Here is a 14,413-nt window from a genome sequence, read left to right on the forward strand (position 1 = left end):
TGATCATTATTTTTATCTCTAATTCATGGTGTAATATTTTTAATTTTTTATCAGTCTATACGAATTTGATAGAATCTAGTATTAAAATTTGAATCCAACCACATAGAACAGGATAAAAATAATTAGAGGACAATTATATTTTTAATAGAGTTATAGAAAATAAAAATAATTAAAGAAAAATAAAAAAATTGAAATAAAATATCAAAATTTTGTATCAATTTATATGAAATTGATCCAATCTAGTATTGAAATTTGAATCCAACCACATAGAATCGGATAAAAATGATAGAAGACTAGTTATTTTTCCCCATTTTCTAAGTATCTTTCAGTTGAGATGTTGTATTTTAAGAATCCAAACAACATAGAAATATCATTTGCTTGACAAAATAAAACTAAAAGATCTATAAAATTTATGTGCATGTGATTATCAAAGGTTTTACCCTGTAGAGCCTGCCTGACGGCACACGACGCTCTTCAGCCAACCAACCATTCAACAGCCAACCATAGCGGGGTTCGTTATTGTCAAAATACCTAACAGTGCCTCCTGGTAGCTTCCTGTTTCTCTTTTGATGAGGCCGATCTTTTATATTCTGCAAAGTGATTATTGATAGCGACGACAATTGCTTTGGTTCGGCATCTGCCATTGTTGCATTCCTTCTCGAGCTTGACTCACCACTTGAAGTCATGACCACTAAAATGCTAATGCTAAAATGTCTATGGATGTGTTGTTGCCTAGTGCTTTTTTTTTTGCACTATTTATAGGCCTTTAGAGGGTTGGTGTGCTTCTCTTTTTCTAGGATTTTGCAGTTTTTGCTCTTAATTTTCTTCTTGTTTTTAAATTAGTCCTAGTAGGTTGTTTCATTTCTTTTATTTAAGCTATTATTCAATAATTTGGTTGAGGAAGCATAGTTTTTTATTGATATACCCCTATCTCAATTTGGACGTGCAACGTGCAAGCATGAATAAAATTACGTACGTTACATAAAATTGTGTACTGCATGTTTTTTTATTTTATAATTTGCGCATTTTTTTTTAATTTTGGTTTTTAACTTAAGCATCGGAAAGATAAAAATATTAATTAAAAAATTGCATTATGAATTAATTTTTTTTTGTTTAAAAAGACAAGGACAAACAATTACATAGCAATTAATCTAATAGTAGATAAACCGTTAAAATCTTTATGCAGTGCGTTCAGAGCAATTAGTCTAGTAGTAGATGAATTAATTTTTACGTAAATGAATCATTATATATTTCGTGATGTGTTTTCTATATAGAAATCTATACACTTAATATTTGAATCCAACCACATAGAACAGGATAAAAATGATTAGAGGACAATTATATTTTTAATAGAGTTAGAAAAAATAAAAATAATTAAAGAAAAATAAAAAAAATTGACATAAAATATTAAAATTTTGTATCATCCTATATGAATTTGATCCAACCTAGTATTAAAATTTGAATCCAACCACATAGAATAGGATAATAATGATAGAAGATTAGTTGTTTTTCCCCATTTTCTAAGTATTTTTAAGTTGAGATGTTGTATTTTAAGAATCCAAACAACATAGAAATATCATTTGCTTGACAAAATAAAACTAAAAGATCTATATGCATGTATATATGGAAGCTTATAACATATATTTTTGTATGTATAGACGTATAGTTTATCAAAGGTTTTACCTAGTAAAGCCTGCTTGACGGCACACGGCACTCTTCAGCCAACCAACCAGCCATCAAACAACTATAGCAGGGGGTCGTTATTATCAAAGTGTCTTACAGTACCTCCTGGTAGCTTCCTATTGCTCTTTTGGTGAGGTCAATCTTTCACCATCAGCAAAGTGGCCACCGATAACGGTGACAAAGGCTTCAGTTCAGCATCCGCCGTTCTCACCTTTCTTGATATACAATTTCCCATAAAGTTTTTTTAGAACATTGATTACAAGTTAAAGAAGTGGAAGTGGAAGTGGATTTTTTTTTTTTCTTAGTCAATATAAAGATAACAAAAATAGAAGCAAATTGGTGAAATCCAACCTTTTTCAAAGACGAAAAGATTACAAAACATCCATAGTACTCTTACACTCTAAAGAACAACCTGACATGAAGCAATCAACTACAACTCAATCAATCACAGAAAACACCACCAGGTTTTAAATAGCGAAGATCTCCTTATACATGCTTTTGCCACAGCATTATCCATACAATTGCCTTGCCAAAGTATAATTACTAATTGAACACTCAACAGTTGATTAATACCACAGTCAATACCAATGCACAGATTCCGCAACATCCACGGTCTATAGCTCCTATCCAACAACCACTTCAGAACAACACACAAGCTAAATTTAATAACCAAAAGAACTTTCTCATGCCATCCCATACTATTAAACATCTTCACTGCTATTTTTGTGGCTCTTCCTTAGCCATTCCCAATCCCGAAACCTCAATCATCCCAAAGAAAATAGTGTAGGCCACTTTTTTATCGTCTCTCGATATCCCACCACAACCCGCTTTAACCTCCTTTACAACACCTGCTACATTTAACTTCATTCCCCCAGGGAAGGTGGTTTCCACAGAATAATGTTCTCGTTGACTATGCTCCTAAATGAACTACTTTTCGTAGGCCAACACCACCAATATCCTTCTAACAATTGAAAGTCATCATGAGCCACCCTTAACCCAACATGACTTTGAAATCAATATCAGCCATAAGCTTTTATGGAGTCCTGTCAAATTCACAATACAACATAGCGAAACTTAATCATCAAAACTCCCAACAAGCTTCCATTGAAAACCCCACCAATGGAAAATCATGCACATATTTGGGGGGATTTAATAGAAAAAGAGTTTAAATTATTGGATTTAAATTGAAACTAACCAAGATATTAAAAGACTTTGTAGTTCTTGTCCAAGTACAAACATTTTATTATAGCTAATATACATCTAATAAATCCAGACAGATTCTTTGTGTACAAATTTGAGTCTAAACCTTGTGTGTTTGTAACACCCCAAAATTCAGCCTAAACGTTATGGCCGAATCTGGAAATGTTACAAAAAAAGTCTCGAAACCGTGGTAAAAACCTCACAGTTTGTGTACAAACCGGTAATGAACTCAATATCCGGTCGTATGAATCAATAGCTCAAGCTATCTCGTAGTGGACTCGAAAGTCGATATTGATCATCACACGCAATGAGAATCCATTTAGATTTATTAGATGTATATTAGCAATAATAATATGTCTGTATTTGGACTAGAACTACAAAGTTTTTTAATATCTGGTTACTTTCAATTTATATCCAATAATTTAAACTCTTTTTTCTATTAAGTCCCTCCAAATATGTGCTACTCCTTAATTAACATCCACTTCCACTTCTTTAACTTGTAATCAATGTTCCAAAATAGCTTTCTGGAAAATTGTATATCAAAAAAAGCGAGAACGGCGGATGCCAAGTCGAAGCAGTTGTCGCCGCTATCGGTGACCAATTTGCAGAATGCAGATAGTACTTAACCGTGGGAGTGATGGGTAGTTTTTTTTTTAATTATTTATCCTAAAATTTCTCTAAACAAAATCTGTCTCAACCGTTCTGTATCCCACCATCTTCCCACTCTCACGTTCCTCTCCCCCACTTCTCCATCTTTTACTCATTTTGTTTGTTTTTCACGATTAATTCTTTAGTGTCAAAGAAAAGTTTTCTGATATTCTTTTTACAAAACTTGTCATTCTTCTTCTGTATCTTTCTTTATTCGTTTCTTTTCGTCTTTGTCGCCCTCCCATCTTTGGGCTATTCTTCTGACTTGACTCATCGCTCCACTGTCTTCTGTTATTAGCAGTTAGTAATCGTAGTTCGTAATTTATGTGTTTCTCGGGGTAAGTGGATTGTTTTCCTTTTGGGTAGTGTTATTTGTTGTTTCACTTCTTTTTCTGTCGCCTGAAAGGTAAGGGAACTGTTGAGTTTGGTAGTGGATATTAGTCAAATTTCTTAATGTGTTTCGCTAGGTGAAGCACTTGTGGCGCGGAACTCTCTTCCATCAAATTGAGATTGTCGTCATCTCTCTCCTTTAGGGTAAGGGACTGATTTCACTCATCTAGGTCGTATTCAATGGCGGATTTTTGAGCATAAAGGTGCCCCTTTCTGATCCCTGTTAATACTTGACTTATTCCAGATGCATCCTTGACCTTTTTTATTCTATCCTGCTGATTTGACATCATCGATAATGGCCACACAACCAGACATGCCAACTTTCAACCACCTAGGGCAAGATTGCATACGTTTCGCGGAATGGCGGAGTCTGTTCTCGACTTATCATATCACCCAAACACTTGTGCCCTCGTAATTAAAATTGTAAGGAGAATACGGTTCTTTAGAGGAAACTCGCCCCCTTACATCCTCGTATGCGGCCTTTGAATACAAAGTTCGGCGAATAGGTGAGAACTACCCCTTTCCTGACTTTCAGCGTTTAAATAGCCCAAGAAGGTAATCCATTAGGCAGATGGACCAAGCGGGCAATCATCTTCATTTGTGAGTTCTTGGCTGACTTCGCGGAACAGTCCGTCTTTGGTGAACCTTCCTCACAAGATAATCCTATATAGATAGTTTCTGGCCGGTTCTTCGGTATAGATAGTTACTGGCGGAATCTCCTATATAGATAGTCTATTTTGTTTAACATCTTGGCTGTCATCTGTAGTTTCGCATGAACGTATGAAAAATAAATTTATAATAAACTTATCTTTAAATTGCACAGTTAAATAATATCTGTTTATTTGAATTAATCTGGTCAAATCCAAATTACTCTCAATATTTAAGGTTTGAATAATGGTTAAATCATTATTCGAGGCCTGGACTTAACAACTTTTTTTACATTAAAGCTTATGTTTTTGGCCTAAGTTTTGCTATGAACTTAATAATTATTTTTATATCAAGTCTCAACTTGACAATTGCAATGTTCAAGCTCCAACGTTATCTTACCCATAGAATAATTTTTAATTATGTTTACATATCTTATTGTCTTATGTGATGATCAAATTAATCTTATTCTAAAGTTTAAATTTAAGAAGTTATGTTGATAATAAATCAAATAATTTTTCCATATTATCTACTACCTTGGGTAAAGTTTATAGTAGTCTTTGCATTGGTTACTTAGATTTTCACCCTTCACTAAAAAACTGAACATATTTGTTCATATATGTTAAATGAAAGAAAATAATCACTTAATTAAACTTGTGCAATTAAATTCTTACGTTGATGTTTTATATTTAAAGCATAATAATAAATTTAATAGCTTTATTCAATTTTACCTCTAAAAATTGTGTCTTTAAGTACTTCTTTAGTGTTTTATACAAAAGTTATAGTAATAAATTTAGTCATCATCAACCTTTATTTATAACTTAATTCAATTTGATTTCTTTTTTATGTAACACAATTTTGTCCTATATTTCACATCAAAAAGTAATATAAAAAACATAAAAAAATGTAAAAATCATAATTCAAAATTTATGAAAAAAATCTTGTCACGTCCCAAAAAACGAGGTTACTAGAACTAAAAGGGGTTACGTCCAACTTCTGAATTTAGGTTGTGAAATTTTTGTAAAGTGAAGTAATTCAAGGAGCAAACTGTTGACAAATTAGTCATTATATGTTGGATCAAATAATAAACTGATATTTTTTATTAAAAATTTCAACCATTTGTATTACTAAAAACTAACATAGATGATGAGATACCCAAACAGTTATATATCTCATGTTGATGTACATGTATTGATTTTTAACAGCAAAAATTGATGGGTTTTTTAAAAAAAGACCTATTTGCTCTTTGATTTAACGTGTATAGCTTAATTTGTCCATTTTTTGGCAGAGGGAGCAAAATGTAACCCAACTTTTAAAGTACTAAATTTCACTAAAGGGAAGAGGAAGAAGTGGCACAAGATGATAAGTTGAAATTGAAAAAATCTAACAACGTTAATTAGATACCTAAATAAAGTACAAACTTAACTAATGATTTTCAAGTTTAAGTATCAACTGAGTCCCAAGTACTAAGTAAGTACATGCTGTTAAGTGGAGGAGCTAAAATATAAATTAACCCAAAAAATAATTTCCTTCAGATTTGGGCTTCTAAGCAATTAAAAGATCAAAACCCAAATACATAGTAAAACAAGCTTTTAAAATGGAGGCCGCCACTAGCCTACCCAATTTCATTTGTTTATCCGGCGCCTTCGAGACCCACCGTCACCAGCCGCCTTATCCTCGTGACTCACGACCATTTCCTCCTCCGCTTTTAAACCCACCATTTCTCCGATCATTTCATCAAATTCCTCGTGAGCGACCCCAAAAGCAAAAAAAAAAAAAAAAATGAAGTCGATTCAAGTTAATACATTCTTATTACCTCGTTTCAATGTCTCCAACCCAAGAAAACCGGAGCTCTTATTCCCTTCGTATCCTTATCTTGTCTGCTTCAACGCTAAGGTTCCGGTTACCAAGAAATTGATTGCGAGTTCATCACTATGTTTTCAACAGTTTGCTCCTTTATTGAAGCACAAGAGATGTGTTTCGGTTTCGAAATGCCGGCAAGGGACTACTGTTTGCAAATTTGGAGGCCAAGATAAGCCTGCTGGTGACAATGAGGTAAGCGTTTGGTGCTTCAAATATGTTTTGTTTATGTATGTAAGCTGCAATTTTGTGTTTTCTTGTTCTGTTTTGTTTTTGGGGTTTAAATGTGTTGCTTGTTGAGCATTAATTTAAGTGGGTTTAGGTTTTTAAGAACTTAGATTGAATTGTTACTTGAGTTTTCATTTGAACTTTGAGAATGATTCCTTTTGTGTTTTTGAGTTATTGACAAGTTGAGCTATAGGTTTTGTTTAGGGTTCTTAAACGGATCCTCCAATACATTCGGTATTGGTTTTAGTACGAAAGCTCGAGTTACTAAAGAGATTGTACGGGTTCACAAAGTGGAACGACTCACCCGCACCATGGGGCATGAGTTCAAATCAATGTGGTAGGTCCTTAGAATCTCCAGGTTTGTGAACCCGCCATTGTTATTCGGGTTCTGAATGAAGTAGAGGGATAAAACCCTATCAGGGACAATCCCGAATGTACTAAGGGGCCGATTGTTGGTTTCAGGTGGACAGTACTTTGCGGCGAGAGTATCATGGAGGCTCGAGTCAGATTGCATTTTGCCACCTAGTTCCTGTAGGTTAGATCAAAGAGCAGTCTTTTCTGTCAGAAATTTCATCTATTTTTTCCTGTTGGCGTGATTGATAAAATAATTATAAAGTTACACGTGGCATATTATGTGTATGTGTACCTCATTCTAATGTATAGGGATCAGTTTTTAACTGAAGAAATAGATGTAATTTTCAATAGAAGAGTCATTTTGCTCTTTGATTTAATGAACAAGAATTAATTTGCCTATTTTTTTGTAGAAAGGGCAAAATGTAATCTGACTTTTAGTAAAAGGGCCACTATGATACTTTTACCAGTACTTTGCAGACTTTTCTCCAAAGAGTCGACAATCCCTTTACAGGTTTATTTGCTTACATTCCTTGGATTGTACTAAATAACCTTGTCCTTGTGCTTCACACACCTTATGTTGTAGCTTCCTTTCTCTTTTAAAGCTTTAGATGTTCTTTTGGTTTAGTGATTGATGATATCTTGGTAAGTACTTTTTATCCCGTTATTATGGCTGTCTGAAACTGCCTTTTATGATGCCTTTTATGATGCACTTGTAGTTTCTTCCCTTTGATTTCACGGTGTCTTTGCAATTCGTTCGTCAACTCGAAGAACAGATCTTTAGTAGTGGTGATAATATGATGGGTGCATGTAGTTCTAGAATTTTTGTTTAAAAGTAGAGGGAAATGGTTGATAGAAAACTAGATTGTTGCAATTTTTGAGGTGTGTAATACGGTTTTAGTACTTTCATATGGAAACCTAAAAGAATATGATCGAATATTGTATTATTGTTTACAGGGTTCACCGTGGAAATCTATCGAGAAAGCTATTGGAAACTTTGGGAAGAAACAATCAATCGAAGATGTGTTAAGGCAGCAGATTGAGAAGCAAGATTACTATGATGAAGGCAGTGGGCAAAATCCACCGCGTGGTGGAGGTGGCGGCAGCAGCGGTGGTGGCGATGGATTTGGAGAATCAGAGGATGAAGGCCCCTCTGGGATCTTAGACGAGACCATGCAAGTGATTTTAGCAACCCTTGGCTTCATATTCCTGGTAAAAAGTTCTTCGCTTCTGTGCATGCATTAATAAGTTTTGAAATAATCGATATACTATCTTGCAACTGTGATGTTCCGAACTCGACATGATAAAATTTTCAGTTCTTGTTTTCAACTAATCCTTTATCTTTCTAAAGCTTGTAACATGACGATACTTGCTACAGTATGTATATATCATTACCGGTGAGGAACTTGCTCGGTTGGCAAAGGACTACATCAAATATCTCTTCGGAGGAAGCAAAAGTGTTCGATTGAAGCGCACCATGTACAAATGGAGCCAGTTCTTTGAGAAGCTGACAGAGAAGAAGGAATATGATAAGTTTTGGTTAGAAAAAGCAATCATCACTACCCCGACATGGTACGATAGCCCCGACAAGTACCGAAGGGTCCTCAATTCTTATATAGAATACGATGATGAAGATGAATCAGATTACGATGACTAAATCTGAGTCCTATAAGTGCCTGAAAGAACTTAATGAGAAGTTGTTCTTTCATGAGAATGTCATTCACTAGTCTATGTTCATGTTTTGGCGTGATAGAAGAATTTGTGTATAACACAATTGACATCATTGAGCATTGTTTAGTCCTTGGCTAGCTCTTCACATTGATAACATTTTCCATGGATTTAGTCCCTATACGTTTATTTGATCAGTTTAGTACTTATATTTTTTGAATTTTGAAATTTCATTCTCGATCCAAACAATTAAATCCATTGGTTAATTCAATTATTTGTGAAAATGACAAGCTAAAGTTGTCATGATATTATACATGATAATATGTTTGTTGCATTATATTTTGAAAATAAAAGAATTTAGTTCAATAAATTTAATAACTATCATTTGATGAGGATTAAAATTTTAAATTTTAAAAAATATAAAGATTAAAAATGATCAAACTAAATCTTAAATTTTCATAAAGTGGAAAGATTAATAACAAAATTTAACTTACTTTCTAGCATTTTCACTTACATGCGTGTAATAAATAAAATGATTTAATATTTGAATGTATTTATATTCAAATAAGATACAAAATAAAATGATTTTTAAATAGATAAATGGATATAAGTCTCATAGTGTAATGTTTATAATTTGCAAGGTTGAAGAAATTTTCTGAAGCAACAGTCAAGTAATTGTAAATTTTAGGAAGAAATTTGATCTTCCATATGGGAATTGGGAGCACAATGATAGACTCTCTTGTTTAATTTCTTGGTTGTTGTCTATATTTCTGTAATTTTGCATCAACTTATGAAAAATAAATTTATAATAAACTTATCTTTAAATTGCATAGTTAAGAATTTCTGCTCATTTTCTTTGATAAAAGCTTAATATTATTTGAATTGATAAGTCATTGTTAAAATCTAAACTTCTCTTAACAGTGAGGGTTTCAACAATAGTTAGATCATTATTTGAAGTCTGAATTTGACAATTTTTCCTACATTAGAGTCTAACTTTTTTTAATCTAAATTATACCTGGAACTTAGTAATTGTTCTTATATCGAGTTTAAACTTGACAATTGCAAAGTTCAAGCCCCAATATGATCAACTCATAAAATAATTTTTAATTATGTTTACATATCATATAGTCCTGTGTGTTGATCAATTAATTTTATGATAAAGCACTTTAAATTTAAAAAGTCATTGATAATAAATTAAATATTTTTTTGCTATTATCTGATACCTCGAGTAAAGTTTGTAGTAGTCTTTGCATTATGTTACCGATTGCATTTTCATCCTTTCACTAAAAAATGAATATATTTATCGTATAATAATAAATTTAGCATTTGACCTTGAAAACTTTAATCTATTTTACTCCTAAAAATTGTCCTTAAATACTTATTGACTGTTTTCTATATAAGACATTGTAACCCACTTGATTTGTCTAACCAATGAATCATCAAATTTCATGGATTAAAGTTTATTACACTCAACCCATCTATAGACCACACTGATTCCACATATCAAATTATTCACTCCCCAAGGCTTAGCCTAATTTAAACCAGTCTGATTCCTCATAATATTATACATTGTATCGCAACAAAACTTTTACTTATTTAACGGACCACACCCTGATATTAAATGGCTAATTTTTAATTTTCATCTTTAATATATTTAATTTGAATTTCAATATTTATAGTTTAATTTGATATTCAATTAAAATATTATATAATTTGAATGTAGCTTGTAACGTAAAATTTAATTTAATTTAAATGCTTTAATTTCTTCTATAATTTAATCCCTTTACTTTTATAATATTATTAACAAATAAAGAATCCTACTAAGTAACACTATTTTTTATAACATTACTTTCAAAAAGTAAATAAATAAGTAAAGTAACATAGACCATGAACATGAACAGGGAAAGTAACAAAGCAACTAATATGCTATTTTATATTTGTAATCAAAAGCATATCTTTCACAATCAAAATCATATATGAAGAAGAAAGTGGACAAAATTTTAAGAACAAATTTACCAACCTTATAAAAATATTAGGCTTAGGGAAAAACAATAACAATCTATAATGCCGTTTGGACCGCAGCAGTTCTCGTACATCGATACCGTGCTTGGAATATCGACGAGAAGCAAATGGCTCTCCAGCTCGAGATGTGAAACAAAGATGTCTCAACGACAAAACGTGGCGGCGGCGTGTTATTGACTCAATCGATCATCAGCTATATGAACCTACCCCTCATTCCGAATTCACTCTTATTTCGCTACCAAGAAAAAGAATAGCTAAGAAAAAAAAGCCGTAATACAGTTCATTCTCTCACCCAAAAAAAAAAAAGGAATTTCAATCTTCCAGATCAAAATCTGTACATGTCAGAGAGCCCTGAATGAAGAGCGTCGTGCCCTGTCATGCTTCAATCTTCGGCTATTATCGATGTTTATAGGTTTCAATAGTCGTTCTGCTTCTAATTCGGATTGAAGGGAAGGTTGCAACCTCCTTAAATGTCCTTTGCATTGCTTATGGCAAGAAGAAGAATTGCCGCTGATGTCGTGTTCGAGAGGAGCAAATTGTCGTTGGTAGGCCGAGTACCACTTTGCTTGCAAATAAGCAAGAGATCTCCATGGAGGGAACGGCATCGAGTTTTGCTTGAGAGATGACCTAGCAGCTTCAACCATAAGTTGAAGCAGCTGTTTCAACCGAGTCAAGGAACCAACATAGACAACTGGTAGTGAATTCAATATTCGGTCGTATGAATCAACTGCTCTAGCTATCTCAAAGTGGCTTCGGAAGTCGATATCGATGATCACACGCTCGGAATTCCCATTGCTGTAATTGACCACATCAATGTACTCATGATCACCTACATATACATGTCATAATTGGTTTTGTCAAAATTAATATCGTTTTAATGATTTATGCATAAATGAAAACCATTTGCCGGAAAGGTGCCTAGGAATGACACAAAATATAACAATACTTCTCATCATGAATGGTAGGGATAAAATCTCCAATACGGGAAATAAGGGTAACAAATACAGCGGTGCATAGATTTTCCACCATATGCAAGACATCTAGAAAGAATAGGCTCAAAATCGATCCGATTTTCTATCTTCTAGACAACAACAAACTCGAGAATGAAATGATCTAGAAACAAATTGAAACAAATATGCTTATACATATAGAGAGAGAGAGGAATTGAAAGCAGCTTGGGAAAATTTAGGATTCAGAGGCTATTAGCATACCTCCAGGGACTTTGCCACTACGCTGCCACCTCGATACACAAACAGCAGCATCATACCCAGAAAGCCTCAACAGCTTTACAAGGGAATACCTTATGCAACTGGCATTACATGGACCCGACTTCACAGAGTGTAGGTCCGTCTCACCCATCGATAATATAAGTGAATGAACCACAGACAACAAGTCCATATCATAGTGACACACAGAGTGCTTATAGTACTGCAACACAACAGAGCAAAACAAAAGAGAATTAGATGAGCAATATGATTCAAGTAAATGCTTTCCATGGTAAAAGAATATGTTAAAAGGTCAAACACCAGCATCGAACGTGATATAATGAGAAGAAAAAACAGAATTACACATTAACAAGGCAAACTTATGGGAAACTTAACATTTCAGTGTGTTATATAAACTCGGATATCAACATCCGACATTTATCATCATATATTCATATTTCGATACAACTTCAGCCTAGCCACCCCAATCAACCAATACACTTTAGCTTATTCCACTGATCAACCTCGGTTTAAAAAATTTATGAGGATTGATTCAAGAGAAACTATTCATGATACAGATATTAAAAGTGTGAAATCGAAAGGGAACATGGGAATAGATATATATATCAACCCAAACAGAACTCTTTCCTCCTCCTCTAGTTGCAACAATCATAATTTTACTAATGAAGTGGCAAACATGGATAAAACAACCATTATCAAAGAAGAGACCATGTAACAAAAGGGTCTCAAATAAGTGAGGCAAATCATAAATTCACAATACCAATAAGCATATCTGAATTATGAACAAATAACCATATATAGGAGTTTCTAATGAATTGACATATTCTTCAATCCCCAAACATGTAAACAAGGTTTTTGTGATTGTTTATATGAAGAAAAAAATTACTAAAGCTTCATATTTCAAGCTCAATATTATGGTTTGCTGTTATATTATGAAGGCATATTTACCACAAAAATTCATTTCTCATTCTCAAAAGAGGTCCATTCAAGAACCCATGATATTCAAACTTGCAACCTAATATAAATATATATATATATATATAAAAAGTAAACTTCCTTAGGATATTCAGCTCCATGGCTTTATCTTAGACCAAAAAATTAACCATAATAATGAAAATAAACAATTTCAAAAAGAGAAAACGTAAGCTTCAAGCCTTAAACCCTTAATTAAGCTAGTTCTTCCACATATAAATTAAAACAAAAATATATATATCAAGAAGAAGATAACGGTAAAACCCAAAACCCAATGTTGAAAATAAATTTTTGAAAAAAATTAAAGAAAAACCTCAAATTTCTTAAACAAATCAAAATGAACTCCTAAAAGAAGGAAACAAATTCATCTCAAAAGGAAATAATTAATAGATAATACTAACAGAGATTTTATCAGCGAGGTGGATAAGATCGGAGAAGCCGGACTCGCTATCGCTACTACACCAAGAATCGGCACCGGCGCTCCCACCGTTGTTTTCCAGGAAATCACTAACCATTAAAGCCAAATCATGTTCACTTTCATTGCTAAACCCCCACAAACTATTATTATTAGAATTACTATTGTTATTTTTATGATCCCCCGCGGATATCCATAAACTGCACTCCATCATCGTCACAACACACCGCCGCCACCGTCGCCGTCGTCCGATCACAATTTTCCCCGTCCCTCCTCACACCGACAACCAAAAAAGGGGGTGGCGTTCTCGTAATTTTAATTGAAAAACAGGGGTTATTTTATTGGGGGATAAGGCAAAGAACAGAGAGGAAGAGAAAGGGGAAATTGCAAACGAAATATTTGACGATTGAACGGAGAAGAAGAGTTTTTATTTTAAAATGGCGGAAATGTGAAATGACGAAAATGGGTTCCAGTTTTTCTGTTATGACAGAGATGAAGTTAGTTTTTTTTTTTTTTTTGAATTATTATCATATTTTTGTTGGATAACTAACATTTTTTTATTTATGGTAATATTTTTATATTAATAGTAGTATTTTTTAATAATTTTTCAGATAAATTTTAATTATTAAAAATAGTAAATTTCTTAATAAGGTTTCTGTAGCAAGACGTGATTAAGGGTTCATTCATTTGAAAATTACTTTTTTTTTATTTTTTGGATTTTTGTTGTGATTTTCTTATTAACGTTAAATATTTTTTTGAAAAAAAATATCTTATGACATATAGTTTTTTATTAAATTTGAAAAATGATTTTTTTTATAAATAATGTTAGGTAAACAAGAAAAATAAAATAAAAGTAAAATAGGTTCATGTGTATTGGCCTGATAATCAAAATGTTCATTGTCTCAAGTGTAGTCTAGATTCGAATCGTATTAGTTGTATTACGTACTCCTCTTATAATTCGAAAAAGAAATTAGTAAAGTATAAAATTCCAATTCACAAGCCTCTTAGTAAAAGCTTCATTGGTTAGTAATAATAAATGGATCATCACATTCTTTATGTGAAAATCATAATTGTTTTTCTTTAAATAATAGGTAAGGTGAGAGTC

General features: G+C 32.9%; 2 protein-coding genes across 4 annotated transcripts; one reads left to right on the forward strand and one right to left on the reverse strand.

Annotated features, from left to right (window-relative positions):
• Nucleotides 1-6,153: 6,153 nt before the first annotated feature.
• On the forward strand, nucleotides 6,154-8,882 carry LOC107934382 (uncharacterized). Of its 3 annotated transcripts, none has more exons than XM_041103589.1 (3): nucleotides 6,154-6,621; nucleotides 7,963-8,217; nucleotides 8,384-8,882. In XM_041103589.1, the coding sequence occupies exons 1-3, from the start codon at nucleotides 6,349-6,351 to the stop codon at nucleotides 8,660-8,662; spliced, it is 807 nt and encodes a 268-aa protein (XP_040959523.1). In that variant the 5' UTR covers nucleotides 6,154-6,348; the 3' UTR covers nucleotides 8,663-8,882. The 3 variants fall into 3 exon arrangements, with proteins under 3 accessions (XP_040959523.1, XP_040959525.1, XP_040959524.1); XM_041103591.1 differs by having other exon boundaries at nucleotides 6,158-6,621; nucleotides 8,357-8,882; XM_041103590.1 differs by lacking the exon at nucleotides 6,154-6,621 and adding an exon at nucleotides 7,278-7,519.
• A 1,698-nt stretch (nucleotides 8,883-10,580) lies between these two features.
• Nucleotides 10,581-13,818, reverse strand: LOC121222573 (uncharacterized). The gene is made up of 3 exons (XM_041103592.1): nucleotides 13,295-13,818; nucleotides 11,907-12,123; nucleotides 10,581-11,524 (listed from the first exon to the last, which is right to left on the reverse strand). Exons 1-3 carry the CDS (start codon nucleotides 13,520-13,522, stop codon nucleotides 11,037-11,039), a joined length of 933 nt encoding a protein of 310 aa, XP_040959526.1. The 5' UTR covers nucleotides 13,523-13,818; the 3' UTR covers nucleotides 10,581-11,036.
• Between the last annotated feature and the right edge of the window lie 595 nt (nucleotides 13,819-14,413).

Source organism: Gossypium hirsutum, chromosome D10 (genome assembly GCF_007990345.1).
Source record: "Gossypium hirsutum isolate 1008001.06 chromosome D10, Gossypium_hirsutum_v2.1, whole genome shotgun sequence".
Lineage (NCBI taxonomy): Eukaryota > Viridiplantae > Streptophyta > Magnoliopsida > Malvales > Malvaceae > Gossypium > Gossypium hirsutum.